The sequence below is a fragment of the Rhinolophus hipposideros genome, assembly GCF_964194185.1.
Source record: "Rhinolophus hipposideros genome assembly, chromosome: 9".
NCBI classification, from domain to species: domain Eukaryota; kingdom Metazoa; phylum Chordata; class Mammalia; order Chiroptera; family Rhinolophidae; genus Rhinolophus; species Rhinolophus hipposideros.
In genome coordinates this window covers 29312330-29328011 of record NC_138055.1, presented here as the reverse complement: position 1 = coordinate 29328011, position 15682 = coordinate 29312330, and the positions used below count along the sequence as shown (strand labels likewise).

Below are 15682 nucleotides of genomic sequence, written 5' to 3'. Positions count from 1 at the left end.
TTCTTCTTCTTCTTCTTCTTCTTCTTCTTCTTCTTCTTCTTCTTCTTCTTCTTCTTTTGTTTTTTTAGAAAAGGGCGTCAGAAATTTGCATATATAATTTAACACAACTTCATCCTGAGTCCAGGTAAATATCTCCTTTATTAAATGAGAAGGCGAGGGGAGTGACATAAATGTGATCTTAAAAACCTACTACTAATCATAAAGAATCCCTAGCAAAGAGAGATTTTGAAGGACTTAACAAATAAACAACATTTAGGGAAATACTGATGACTTCTCCCCAGCTGATAGGAAAAGGTAGGAAAGTTTGAAATACCCTAACAAAAATTGATTTTCAGCCACTATGCTGAGCTAAACTAAACTACATGACAGAGTCTGACACAAAGAGAATTCTTATGATAATAGTAACGTACAGGAAATGACTGTGTAAGCAAAAGAAACCTCTTCCGAACAAGACTGAACTTCAAGACTCTGGTAGATAAATCAATAGGGCAAATGTAACCAAAGTTACAGCGGATACACTTGAGAATGCCAGAGCCTCTCGTGCCTCAAATGATCCCAAACTGAGCGAGTTCATGCAATTCCAGGTGGCTGAATGCCTCCCAGGGGCAAATCACCGTGATATCTGCAAGAGAGGGAAGAAGAACTGAGAAGTCAATCTCACACCCAGGAGAGCCTCTTCTACTCAAAAAGACATCCTTCAGGCAAAGACACCTCACTCCTCTTTCCTATTCATTGTCCAGGTGACTGGGAAGTTGTCTAGAATGGCCCTGAAATCCAGAAAAGTTCGGAACAGTTGCTTCATTAGTTCTTTGCAGAGCCCTGAGGCCCCCAGAACATGCCCCTCCAGGTATCTTTGTTGGTTTTATTCTGCATGCTCTTTGGGGAGGTGACCCAAGGCTTTTGATAGGGGCTACCCTGTGGGGGTACATCGTGTGGCCCCTCCCCAAAGCACAAACAGTAGGAGGGAACAGAAGTGGAATTTTAGTCAAGCCAGGGATTAAAATGAGAAATAGGAGTGCTTTAAATTCCCGTGATCTGAAAACCCACCATTTCCTTAACCCCTACCAATCCCTATGGGTTCCTTGGGCTTCTCTGACTCGCTTTTCAGTTCCTATACATTTTGAAATGCCTACATCCAGTCGCATATTGAGAAGTGATCTCAGGGTATCCGCTAATCCAGTCCCTTGCATGAGGCAATAAGACATTTTTGTCCCCGACTTACACAGAAGCTGGCTGATACCCAGAAAGGTCAAACACCTAGCAAAAAAATCACACGGTTGTAGAGATGAGACGAGAGCCAGGTCAAAGACTCCAGACCTTCTCTCGGCATAAACCTCTTTCTATGATTCCAAATATGTTGGCAGAGTTAAGCATATCATCCAGAGCCCAAAGTGAGTTTTCCAGTCTTAAATAGAGCTGGTCAAAATATAGAGGCAGTTGATTTAGAAAAATAGCACATCAGCTTCATAAAGTGGCTAGAAATTTTATTTGAGATCCCAGAAGTGACATTTGACTGCAAGTAGCAAATCCACTGAGAATTGCCTGTTAAGGACCCCAATTACTGTGAGTGCCACCATTTATCAAAAGTGTATTGGATGAGCTGATAACTTATGTCCACACAAAATCCTGCATTAGGATGTTACAGCAGCTTTATTCATAATTGCTAAAACTTGGCAACAACGAGGATGTTCGTCAATAAGATAAATAAACTATGATATAACTATACAGTGAAATATATTATTCAGTGACAAAAATCAATGAGCTATCAAGCCATGTAAAGACATGGAGGAAACTTAAATGAATAAATACTGTTAAGTGAAAGAAGCCAGTCTAGACGAGCTATTTACAGTATTATTCTAACTATACGACAATCTGGAGAAAGCCAAATTATAGAGACAATAAAAGATTAGAGGTTGTCAGCAGTTTGCGGGAAATGGGCGATGAACAGATGGAGCATAGGGGATTCTGGAGATGGTGAAACTATTCTGTATGAAACTATAAAGGTGGATCTATGACGATGCATTTGTCAAAATCCATAGAACTAGACAGCAACACAAAGAATAAACCATAATGTAAGCTATGAACTTTAGTTAATAATAATGTATCAATATTGATTCATCACTTGTTACAAATGTACTACACTATGGTAAGATATTAATAATAAGAGAAACTATGTACAGGGGGAGGAAGGTGGCAGAGGTGGTATCTGTAATCTGTAATCGTTGCTTAATTTTTCTGTAATCAATGCTTAATTTTTCTGTAAACCTAAAATTGCTCTAAAAAAATAAAGCCTATTAGTTTTTTAAAAGGAATATGCATTCATTATCTCATGAATAAAATTTCTAGGCAATTTAGAAATATTGTATTGAATACTTTCAATATGTAGGATCCCGTTCTCGGTGCCAGGATGTGTGTAAAAAGAGGAAGTTGGTAAGGGAGTGGTTAGCCTGGTAAAGTGGAAAGGTTCTCCAGGCCCCACCCTTGTTTCCAATACCTCACTTGTGGCCTCAGATTGTCATTTAATTCCTCTATGTCTCAGATTTCTCTTCTGAAAAATAAAAACGTTTGTCTAGACTAACTTTGAGAATACTTCTACCATGAAAGTCTACAATTCACCATTATATTCCCTCAAGAGTTGTTCAACAAAACAAGAAGATTCATTAAACTTTGGGCCTGCCCTGGTTTCTTTTAGAGTATTTGCATCTGAGCACACACATACTGTGTTTCCCCGAAAATAAGACCTAACCAGAAAATAAGCCCTAGCAGGATTTTTCAGGATGACATCCCTGAACAAAAGCCCTAATGAGTCTTTTGGAGCAAAAATTAATGTAAGACCCGTCTCATTTTCAGGGAAACACGGTACTTACTTAGGAGGTCAAATTAAAACCCCATATTTCTAGGTCTTTAAAGGATCTGCTGCCTTAGGTTTTCCTGGTAACTTTCAACTGCCCCTTAAGGCCTAAAGCAGATAAAAAGAAGAAATTTCAAGTGTAAAGTCCTCACTCAAGTCTTCGAGTGGCTCACCTGTTCCTAGCCCCTCCATGCCTGGAATGTCATCTCCAAACCTATGGGAAAAAATAAAAGAGAAATTAGCTGAGATCACAGCAAATGGGTCCTGGAATGACTCACGTGGAGAGTTTCCTGACTCAAAGGGGAAGACAGAAAGGTTTAGGCTTTTGTATTTGAGAAACTCCTGTAGTTTGCATTGAATTAGGGCAAAGAAAATGCCACTCAGGCAGGTTTTAGACAGTGTGTCCCAGTGCAGAGATATTCTACCCCCTATAAAAATTTAACCTAAGACAATCGAGAGTTAGAAAGAATTTTCAGTGGAGAAATTCAGTCAAGCACCACTTTTTAATTTATTTTTTATTTTTTTATTTATTTTATTATTTATTTTTTTTTTAGTTTTATTTTATTTTATTTTATTTTTACATCCCTCACACCGTGAACGCCCCTCCCCCCATCCACCACCACCCAGACCTCACCCCGAGCCATCACATTATACACATAAAATTATAGTTGGCATTCATTAATGTCCAGCCTCTGGTGTACAATGCCATTACCAGGCATCCACAGCATCCTTGAGGAAGCACCACTTTTTTAAATAGAAATTAAAATGAGAAAGCAATGTGAGTGACATTAAAATGATTAATTCATCCACTCGTTTAGTTACCCAAAAGCATTTATTATGCATCTAGTAGGTGCCAGCCACTGTGTTAGACACAGGGAGTTAAGGAAAAAACAAATTTTCTCTGAGGGAGCTCAGTTTTGGGAAACGGATGAAAATAAACATAATATAAAATATTACAAGTTATGATAGCTGAATGTACAAAATGCAAACATGGAAGTAATAATACTGTTTGTCTAAGAGAGTCAGTAATGGCTTTGGGAAGAAATTAACATTTAAGTGGGTGTTGAAAACAAGTAAGACTTTGCCAAAGAAAAAAAAGAGCAAAATAAAGAACTTAAGACATTAGATTTGAAGCCATAAAAATAAACTGAGTTCTGGAAATGGCCATTGGTTCTGTATTCCAGATTAAAGCTTGGGGTGTATTGGTGAAAGAGAGTGGTCAAGAAAAGTCAGGAAGGGCAAGTCAAAGGTTACTATGAAAGGGTCCATTTGCCATGTTATGTTTGGCCATAGACCTGGGAACTGACAGAAGAAGTATTCCAGGGCTAAAAAATCATGATTCAGCAAAGATTGTGGTAGAGAGGAAAACAGAAGATGTGGTGGAAATTTTTGTAAGTCTATTTAATATTGTGAACATTAAATCTCAAAACCAAAGCAGTCTTGTGGGAGGAAAAAAGCAATAGAGTTTTTTTCATTTTGATCTTACCCTTTCACACCTTTCTTGGGAGGCTTGCTCTTGAATTGACGAGTCTGCCTCTGCTTGAATTTGGGGGGGCCTTTGTGTAGGGTGGTGGGACCCTGGTTTGAAGCTGGAGGAACCAAAGTAGTATTTTCACTCATTCTGATGGTCCTTGGATGACTGATGATTCTCCTTCAGGCGCCTTAGACAGCAAGAGAGAAAAAGAAACCCCTGCAAGGTATGAGGAACATTGCTTATTAGACCTTCACTATAAGCTGGGAAAGAAAAGCACCTTGATAAAGAGCCAAGTGTTTTGCATTGACATAATAGGGGAGAAGTTATCTTTTAAAGGGGTTTAAAAGAAATATGGCACACTCAGGATGTAAAGTACAGCATAGGGAATATAATCAAATGGGATTGTAATCACTATGTATGATGTCAGAGGGGTAGGAGACTTGTTGGGTTATCACTTCCTGAGGGGTGTAAATGTCTAATCATTATGTTGTTTTGTACACCTGAAACTAATAATAAAAAAGAAAGAAAATGTGGTATAAATAAATGGAGGCACTCAATATAGTCGAATATAAACTGACAATAGATAGATTTCAAAAATCTAGTTATATATGTTGTTCCAAAAAATCTGCCACTAGCTTTCTATGTGAATGTATTAGAATGGCTTACTTTCCCTCTGTGGTTACCAGTTCCCCCATCTGTAAAGGGAGGAAAAGGGACTAAATGATATCTACAGTCTTTCCAGTACTTTCATGTTATTTAAGCTTTACATATTTTTCATTCAGTCGCAAAATAACCTGATTCTAAATGTTTATTGACCCATTTTTTTATGACCTTTGTTCTTCAGTCTTTCTATTAACCCTCACATGATCCAGAGGCTTCTCTTCCAGTTCTGGGGGATGACAATGTAGTCATTTGGACAGGGGGATCTCCAAATCAGGTATATCAATACTTGTGAAAGTATTCAATACATCCCAACAGACACACACACACACACACACACACACACACACACACACACATAGGGAAATCAATACAGAGTGATTAATTAGTAAGTTTATGGTTTCACTCCATATCCAGACATGAGGTTCTTTAGCCACACATTTCTCAGAAATCTACCATATTTGCTTCCATCCAAATCATGTACCTACCCAATATGGTTTTCTCAGACTTTTACTTTAGCTACAGAAATGTACATTGTTATTCTTTAAGTACAAACAAAAGAACATGATTAACAAAGGTAAGTTTAAAAAATAAGTATGTTAAACTAAAGGATTTTTTTCCTCTCTCCTTTTCTATCACAAAAGTTGATAATATTTACCTTGGGAAGGAAGATTATGAAAAGCTTCAAAGAACTTCCAAGTAGCCTTATCTCTTACCTTGAACCAATTCCTTCCATAATCTATTGCCTGGAAGCTTTGTTTTCATAGAGTTCCTTATTTCACCCATTATAGATTTATGCTGGTATTCTTAGCTTCAATTATCCTTGACAATTTCTGGCCTGTGCTAACCATCTTCCTTTCTGCCACATTGCACATCCCCCAAATCTTATATTGTATAATTTCATCAACTTGTTCTTATTGCTTTCAAAATCATGTAGAATTACCATCCTTGCCTACAAGATTTTTCCTTATTTTCCTTTTCCCAATTACTATTTCCATCCTCTCCTCAGTCCTCAACTTATTTAATAGAAACACTGACTGATCTGGGAGCTGGTCCCAGGGATCGTTACTCCTGGCCAGACCCCTGAATCACCTGCTCATGGTATGGATTTTGTCCTTATTCCCTACCCACCACACTGGACTATGTTCCATGAGGCTGCTTTATCAGTTTTTGTTGATTTCTGTAGTCATAGAACTTACACCAGTGCCTGGCATTTAGTACATATGCCAGGTATATTTGTCAAATGAGTGAATACACAAATTAAGAAATTGAACTAATGCTTTGAATGTGAGATTGTGACCTTGTCCATCAAACCATACAGAAGACATCAGCTGATCTTCACCTCACAAAGCCCTCAGTGATTTCAGGAAATGAGCTGCCAGCTCTTCTGCTCACTGAACCCAGTACCTGTGTTGGGGGCCCTCTCCTGCTCTGGTAAACAGGCAGTGTTCATGCCTCTCCCAAGTGTGCTTCAGACCATGTGAATCACTGGTGGGCAGCCAAAAGCAGCATTATTCTCAGAGTGTGCCACCAGTAACTGACACATCCCAGTTCTGCCAAACCCACAGAGAATAACTAGAGGATGTCTCTTACATCAGGTTTTTGGGATTTCCCAATTCTTTCAAAGTAGTAAGAAACTACAAACTTTCTTTCCTCTCATCTAGAGAGCCCACTAGAACTAGGATTGTCAAATTTAGCAATTAAAAAATACAGGACACCCAGCTCAATTGAATTTCAGATAAACAACAAACAGATTTTTTAGCATCAGTATATCCCAAATACTTAATGATACCCTTATACTAAAAAAATAATAATAATAATTTGTGAGGGCCTAAGGTAACCCTAATTAGTCAAATAACCCTTTGGGGGGGGTAATATAGTAGGACAAGACTATGCTTTAGAATCAAGTAGACATAGTTTCAAACTCCTGCTCCACAAAACTGGCTAAGCGACCTTGGATGTAGTGTTGCAAGGCATAGTTTTACAGGGAAGTGGGGTTAGTGTCTCCTTAGACCTGAGGCAGCAGAGCTCAGCTGTAGAAAGCTACAGACAATGATCCGCCATAAATTCTAGCAAAGGAAAAGCAGTGTCAGAAGGTTCTTGGGTCAGCCTTTCTGATGCTGCCATTATCACCCTGCACTTCCTGTTCCTTCTTTCTCAGCAAAGATATGGGCAGATAATGTTAATGTTGATGGACTAAGAGTGAGAGTGGGGAAGAAATAGATGCAAGAATACTGTTTCCTCCACTGATGGGATTGGGCCCATAAATGTCACCCAGGGTCCTACTGAGGCAGAGAGAATCAAATAATTTGGAGAACCAAGGAAGACCCAAACCAAAGCCATGAAGAAACAAACACAAAAGTCCAGCAAGTACTTTGCTTCAGATTGGAACAAACACTTCAGCCTCAGAGGGAGCGGGCTAAGCTACTGCACTGCACTGCGGTCGTTCCCACATGGGTTCTGGCTCTCCTTGGCCTTCTCCTCATACTCTCATGACAGCTTCCGGGTGCCTGAGCCAAGTTTTCAAGCACAACCTGCGAGTAAAGACCTGTTTGCTCTGTGGTTATTTAGTGCCCTAGATCACTCCTTTCCCAGAAAACTGTTTTCTATGGAGCCACAAAAAAAGGGACAGTCTGCTTTGGTTCCTTCTAAATGAATGTAGTAATGAAGGTTTGTAATGAGCTTGTAATAACAAAGCTTCACTTATTAGATGGTCACATGGCATCCTAAGGAAGTCTGGGTGTATTCCCCTCATGTTTCCTTCTGTTTGTGTTCCCAGCGCCCGTCCAAGCCCACAGGTTTGGTGTGTTCTCTTTTCCCATTACTTTGTGTTGGAGCCAACCAACCCCACCCCACCCCCAAAGCTCTTTGATTATATTCGGCTTAAACTCACCAGAAGTTGAGAAATTCTCACAGAGCTGAATGGTGCTCCTATAAGCTGTCCGCTTGCCTTCAGTAGATCAGATAAAGTAGATGGATGAAGGATCTTTGCATCCCGATTTATCTCTCTGCAATACCCTCATGTGCCTAATCTTACTGTCATCAGCTTAGCAACCAGGTGCAAAGAAGTGGAAAGAGATTGGGGTAAGATTGGGATAGGCTTAGGAGTTCTCTGATCATTGCCTACTCTTACAAAACTGACTTAGGCTATCTCCTGTCAATAAATAGATATTGAATTCACAAATACACACGAAGTGTTAATATCCAAGAGTAGATATGCAGTTTGTGATGCAAGATCTTTTGTCCTTCTCCACCTTCAGTTGTTACCCTCCATGTCTTCCTTTTCCTGATACACACTCATGTATACAACCTCTCTCTCTCTCTCTCTCTCTCTCTCTTTTTCTCTGTCTCTCTCTCTCTCTCTCTCATACACGCACACACACACACACACACAAACACACACACACACTCACTATGACATAATTTTTATGGGACTCTAGATAACTAAAAAGAAGAGAGTGAACCACAGTGCCCCCTGCTGCAGTGGGTGTGTAATCGTGTGAGCAGTGACACTGAAAAGTATACATTCTCTCTCCCTAACTGGCATTGTATCTATTTCTCAGAAAGATAGGTCCACAAATCAGGAATGGCATAAAATTCAGTGATACTTGACAGTGAAAAAGCCTAAGAGATAGCTGGGAACTCTTCACTGATGACATATATTTGAGAATTAATTGCTGGATTACACCCATAGCCAAATGCTTCAGGGTATAAGGCCCAAGCTATAATCCAATTCAGTGGGACACTTGGTTTCTGTCTTCCAATTGCATTGAGCCACTAGTATTTAAATAGTTTTAATACAGTTTTAAATAGACCTAGTCCACATGACAGTATCATTTAGCTCTTCTGACAAATTTGTCATGGAGAAATTAAATGATTTATTCAAGACTGCATACCAAGTTAGTATTAGAGCTAGAAGCCAGTCCCAAGCTTAGAAAAGCCTTGCATATTCAGCTGTCTTTCTACTGTACTCCAAAAAAGCAGGCATGGACCATGTATTGCTGGCCACTCTCATGCCTTGCCAAGGAGTTTCAGAGTGCCGTCTGTAAATGGTTACTTATTAGAGAATTGTACTCCATAAGATTATAGAGAAAGAAGGTGTGGGGACAAAACCCCAAAAAGCAGTTTCCAGGCTCTCGGCCTCACATAGAAAGGTGCTGGCTCGGGTAGTAAATGGCCATCAACTGTGATCAGATGCCAGCAGCTGTGGCTAGTTGGCCGTCAGCTGTAACCCGTAAGCCATTGGCCACTAATATAACGGCTGTGGCTACGCTAGCAGGAAGGGAATGGGGGCTAGCAAGAAGATGGTGGCTGGCAAGCACGAACTGCTGTTAGGCAGATTATGTAGATCCTGCTTCCTGTGTCTCCAGCCCAGCCGCCAGCGAGAATATATTGGTTTGACTCCCCTACTTATGGCTCCATGGGTGTTCCTTTTTGGCCTTACCGTGTCCTGTGTTCTTATGCGGGGAGTGGGAGCTGAGACCCTGCACGACAAATGGCGCAGCGAGCAGGGTCCCCTGCGTGACAGAAGGTCAATTTATCCCTCCTAAGCAGAGAAAGATTCTTAACCTGAAGCCCCAAGCAGATTACATGGGCAGCTACATAGCTTAAGGGGTTTTTTGTTTGTTTGTTTGTTTGTTTGTTTGTTTTGTTTTTTTATAAGCTTTCCTGTGGTCTTTACCAAAACTCGGTGATTTTGAAGGCAGCAAACACCTTTCAGAGCCAGCAGAGTGTTTCATCTCTGAATGGGTCTTTCCATGTCCTCCACTGTGTCTCTATTACCAATCACATCTTCCTTTACTCCTACACATAAAGCATATAGATATTTACATGCTTATCTGCCAAACCCTCACACAATTTTCATTTCTTTGAGAATGAAGATGAAGGACTGCAATTCATAAAAGGCAGTGGAAAGAGCAATAATGTTGCTACTCACAGTGCAACTGCATCAGCAGCACCTGGGGACTTGTTAGAAATGCAGGATATCAGACATTTCTCCAGGCTTACTGCATTAGAATATGCATTTTAACAAGGTACCAAGGTGATTTGTTTGCACATTAATGTTTGAGAAGTGCTATTTTTAGACCCTTGTGTAGGCTTGCTTTTACCAGTCTCTGCTATGTGAGAGCATTGTCACCTCTTTGAGTCTGTTTCCACATATATAAAAGGAATGATTTAGCATGCCAGGGTCCTCGATTTTTTGGCATTCAACCCTCTTGAGAGAGATAAACCACATTTATCAACAACAGGATTTATAACCCAGTGATTCTCAATGTTGGCAGGGAGGGTGCTTTGCCACAACTTTTGCCCCTCCTAGGGAGATCCAGGAGAGTGGAGAGTGAGGAGTTACAGGTATATGGAAAAAACAAGCATTTATTTTGAAAAACTCTCCTAAAGTGAATAATAAAGGCAGTTTTTGAGATAGAAAGGAAATGACAGAAAGAAGGAATTTTTGAACATCTAGAAAGAAAGTACAATGAAAAGAGCAAAAGTATGGGATACCAGGGGATTATGAAAGACAGGGAATTTAGGAACCCTCAGTAAGGCTTTGTGGAGAACGATACAGTGCTCAAGCCACTGTGAAGTTCTAAAGATCTGGTCATCTTGTATCTTCAGGGAATATATCCATTGTTCCCTGTTGAAAGTGGCTGCTCATTATGACTCTACTTAGGGAATTTGAGTAGGCTGGCCAATCAGCAGTCAATACACACTGCCTCTGTTGGACAGAGCTCTTCTTCCAGGTCATTTCATTGGTCATTAGCTAGCCTCGTGATGGCTGACTTTTGGTCAGTTGCCTATCTCTAATCTCATCAACCAGGCAATAGGGTCACATTGCTCTACACAAGGTGATCAATCACCAAGGAATTTCTCTAGTAGAACTTTGGATGTGTTTGCACTCTAAGATTTCACAGACACAAGAAATAAAGCCAGGAGGAAACTTGCTGGGCCAAAAACAAAAAAGAATAAATTGATAAATATAGTAGTGACATAGATGAATATTAAACATATTTTATTAAGTTAAAGAATACAGAGTCAAAAGTTTATACTGTCTGATTTCATTTATGACATTTTGAAAAAGGCAAAACCATAAGGTTGGAGAATAAATCAGTGGTTGCCAGGGGTTGAGGGAAGGAGTTGACTATAAAGGGAAAATGCAAAGGATTTTTGAAAGATGAAGGAACTATTTGGTATCTTGATTGTAGTGATGGGTATACAACCCTATGCATTCATCAAAACTCATAAAACTGTACACCACAGAGAGTGTTTTACTGATGCAAATTATAAAACTAATATCATAAAATGCCTTTTTTTTTAAAAAATCTATGTTCCATAGCTCTATAATTCTTGATTCCATCTAAGAGATGGAAAAGTATTATTAATTACACACAGGCAAAGAGTTAAAGGGCAGTAATTAGAAAGTGAGTAAAATTTTAGCTGTCCTATAAGCTGCTTACACAAGTGCTAATCTCTAATCTTTCTTTAGTGTTTCTTAAAATACCAGTGAGTAGGAAGATACACATCAAAGCCACATTTGAAATCTCCTAGACTGAGTTTCCATCTCTGACTAATGCACAGTGGACTCCAGAGAGAAACACACTATTGTGAAAGAAGAACCTATAAGGCTGACCCCGCCTTCCCTTAATATCCTACCATAGATTCTCCAGAACACCATTGTTAACCTTGAAAAATAACTTACTAACTAAAAATATAAGATTCTCTTTCAGAATAGAGAAAGGAGAGAACATTCCCAACTCATTTCATGAGGCCAGTTTTTACTGTCATGAATTTTTCGACACAAAATACTGTAAAAAGGAAAAAATACCAACCTATATTGCTCATGAATTTAGATGCAAAAATCCTTAGCATTAGCAAATTAAATAGAGCAATGTATAAAAATAATAATACACCAAGATCAAGTAGGATTTATTCCACATATGCAAGACATGTTCAATATTCAAAATTCAGTCAACATAACGTACTATATCAACAGACTAAAGAAGAAAATTTTTATGATATGAATTGACACAGAAGAAGCATTTGACAAAATCCAGTACCCATTCATGATAAAAATTCTCAGCAAACTAGAAATAGAGGAGAACGCATGAAGAGCATCAACAAAAAACCTACAGTTAACATCATAATTGTGAAAAATTGAATGTTTTCTCTCCAAAATCAGGAACAAGTCAAGGATATCGTCTCTCATCACTCTTAGTCTACATGGTTCTGGAAGTCTTACCCAATACAATCAGGCATTAAAAAAAAAAATAGAAAGCATATATTTGGAACTGAAACGAAAAAATAAATAAAGCTGTTTCTACTTACAGATGACTTGATTCTCTACAGAGAAAATACTAAGGAATCTACATTTAAAAACCTTCCTATAACTAATAAGTGAGTTCAGCAAGGTTGAAGGATACTAAAGCAATACACAAAAAACCAATTGCATTTATACATAAACAAGTGGAACTGAACAACAGTTCAGTTGAACAACAAGTGAACAAGTGGAAACTGATTTTTAAAGATAGGGAAAGGAAAAACTGGATAGCCACGTGAAAAGAATGAAATTGGACACCATCTTACCCCAAACATGAAAATAAACTCAAAATGGAGTTAAAGACTTGAATGTAAGACCTTAAGAAACCGTACAATTCCAAGAGAAGAAGACATAGATGATAAGCTCCTTGACATTAGTCTTGGTGATGAGTTTTTGGATTTGACTCCAGAAACAAAGGCAACAGAAGCAAAAATAAACAGGTGGAATGACATCAAATTAAGAAAAGGAAACCATCAACAAAATGAAAAGGCTGTCTATGGAATGGGAGAAAATATTTGCAAATCATACCTATGACTATGAGTCAATATCTAAAATACATAACAAAATCATACAACTGAACAGTAAAAAAACATACAATCCCATAAAAATGGGAGGAATATCTGAATAGACATTTTTCCATAGAAGATATACAGATGGTCAACAGGTACATGAATGGATAGATGCTGCACATCACTAATCATCAGGGAAGTTATAAATCAAAACCACAGTGAGAGATCACTTCACACCTAGTAAAATGGCCATTATCAAAAATAAAAGCAGTAAGTGTTGGTAATGATGTGGAGAAAAGGGAACCCTTGTGAGCTGTTGGTGGAGCAGCCACAATAGAAAACAGTATGGAGGTTTCTCAAAAAATTAGAAATGGAACTACCGCACGATCCAGCAATTCCACTTCTGGGTATTTATCCAAAGAAAACAAAAACACTAATGTAAAAAGATGCATGCACCCCCATTATTGCAACATAATTTACAATAACAAAGATATGGAAACAACATAAGGGTCCGTGTCTGGATAAATGGATAAGGAAAATGTGAGTGAGTATATATAAACACACATCCATACATACAATGGAATGTTACTCTTCCATAAAAAAGAAGGAAATCTTGCCAGTTGTGACAATATACATGGATCTTGAGGGCATTATGCTAAGTGAAATAAGTCGGATAGAGAAAGCCAAATACCGTATGATCTCACTTATATGTGAAATATATATATATATATAAAATGCTCCTAGTTACAGAGAACGAATTGGTGGATTAGAGGTTGCCAGAGGTGGGGGAGGGGATTGGGCAAAATGGGTGAATAGGGTCAAAAGGTACAAACTTCCAGTTATAAAATAAATAAGTCATGGGGATATAATGTTTAGCATGGTGACTATAGTTAATAGTACTGTACAGTATTGCATATTTGAAAGTTGCTCAGAGAGAAGATCTTAAAATTTCTTATCACAAGAAAAAAATGTTGTAACTATGTATGGTGACAGATGTTAACTTGACTTATTGTGGCGATCGTTTCTCATATACACATAGTGAATCATTATTTGTGGACCTGAAATTAACATAATGTTGTATGTCAATTATACCTCAATTTTTAAAAAAGAAAGAAAAAAATTATTGAAATAGGCAAATGGCCTCCAGATATAACATGTTTGAAGGGGAAACAATTGTTCTCAGATATAAATAAATTCTAGTATATATGTTTACATTTTAAAATAATAATAATATTAATAATAGAAGTAGTGCATTTATAATTGCTCTAAATAAAATAAAATACTTCGGTGTAAATCTAACAAAACATGTATAGGGTTTGTATGATTAAAAAACTACCCAATGACGACTGAAGAAATCAAAACCTAAATGGTTGGAAAAACATACCATGTTTATGGATTGGAAGATTCAAAATACTAAAGATGTCAATTCTCTTTAAATTGATCTATATTTATTGCAATTCCTATATAATTCCAGCAAAGTTTTCTGAAGACATAGGTAAGTTTATTTTAAAATTTATGTGGAACCAGAAATTTATGTGGTAGCCAAAACAATTTTGAAAAAAGAAGAAAGTAAGAAGGGAGAAATCACTCTTCCTAATGTTAAAACTTACTATATAGCTGTAGTAGTCAAGATAGTGGGGTATTAACCACAGGACAGAAACACAGATCAAGGAAACAGAACAGAGAGCCTAGATACAGACCTATACAAAAATGCCCAATGAATTTTTGACAAAGGTATAAAAGAAAATCAGTAGACAAGTGATGGTCTGTTCAACAAATGGCATTAGAGAATGAGTATCTGGAGAAAAATGGTGCTGAGCACGGACATTTTGTCCATGGGCATCTATAAACAACAGCAATAACAAAACAAATCTTAATCTAAACCTCACACCCTGTGCACCTAAAACTCCACATCTAAACCTCACACCTTATACAGAAACTAGTTCAAAATGTATCATAGTCTTAAATGTAGACTGTAAAACTATAAACTTTTAGAAAAAAATAGGAGAAAATCTTCAGGGCCTTGGAATAAGCAAAAAGGTCTTAGACTTGCCAGTGAAAGTATAATTTGTAACAGGAAAAAACTGATATATTTGACTTCATTAAAATTAAAAACTTATCTGAAAAACTCTGATAAGAGAATGAAAAGACAAATTACATACTGGAAGAAAATATTTGCAAATCACATACCCAGCAAGGGGTTTGTATTTAGAAATGAGTTTTTATGCTAAGGCTAAGAAATCTTGCATAATGTAGCTTAATATATACAAAAAGTAAAGTCAATGTCAGTGACTCCTGCAGACAGATGACCATATGCATGTTCATTCTTCCCCAAGGCAACAGTCTCACTAAAGGAAAGGAATGGGGGTGGGGGATGGCATAATGTAGATATTTCTGTCTAATTGATACAGATAAACTTCTACTGAAGAATTTTACTCAAATTCTGGCATGATTCAGTCAAGGCATTCCAAGGAATACGAGGTATAAAAGACACAGCACTTTTCTCATACATTTTATATTTGGGTGGAGAAGTAAGTCTAGTAACAATCAGGTAATAATACAAGGCAATGTTTACTAAAGTACAAAATTACATTGTATGAACAACGCACAATCCAAAAGTTCAGAAAAAAAAAATTCCTGGATCAGTAATGGAAGGCTTTAAAGAAGGAGGGGTAAGATTTGAGATGTATGCCGGATGCTTGTGAGTACTTAGATGAAAAAGACTCTTTTCTAGTCATTCTAATATTTGCTGTGCAGTAGTAACAATCAAAACGTGATGAGGAAATGATGATTGTGATGATTTTCTTAGCCTGAACCATTTATCGAGCACTTACTCTGAGGGCAGAACCTTGCTGGATGCTTTCTCACACATT

General features: G+C 37.9%; 1 protein-coding gene across 1 annotated transcript; it reads right to left on the bottom strand.

Moving 5' to 3' along the window:
• Positions 1-545: 545 nt before the first annotated feature.
• Positions 546-4471, bottom strand: PDE6H (phosphodiesterase 6H; the record flags this gene model as incomplete). Its single annotated transcript, XM_081059597.1, has 3 exons — positions 546-622; positions 3025-3065; positions 4338-4471. The coding sequence occupies 3 exons, from the start codon at positions 4469-4471 to the stop codon at positions 546-548; spliced, it is 252 nt and encodes an 83-aa protein (XP_080915723.1).
• Positions 4472-15682: the final 11211 nt, after the last annotated feature.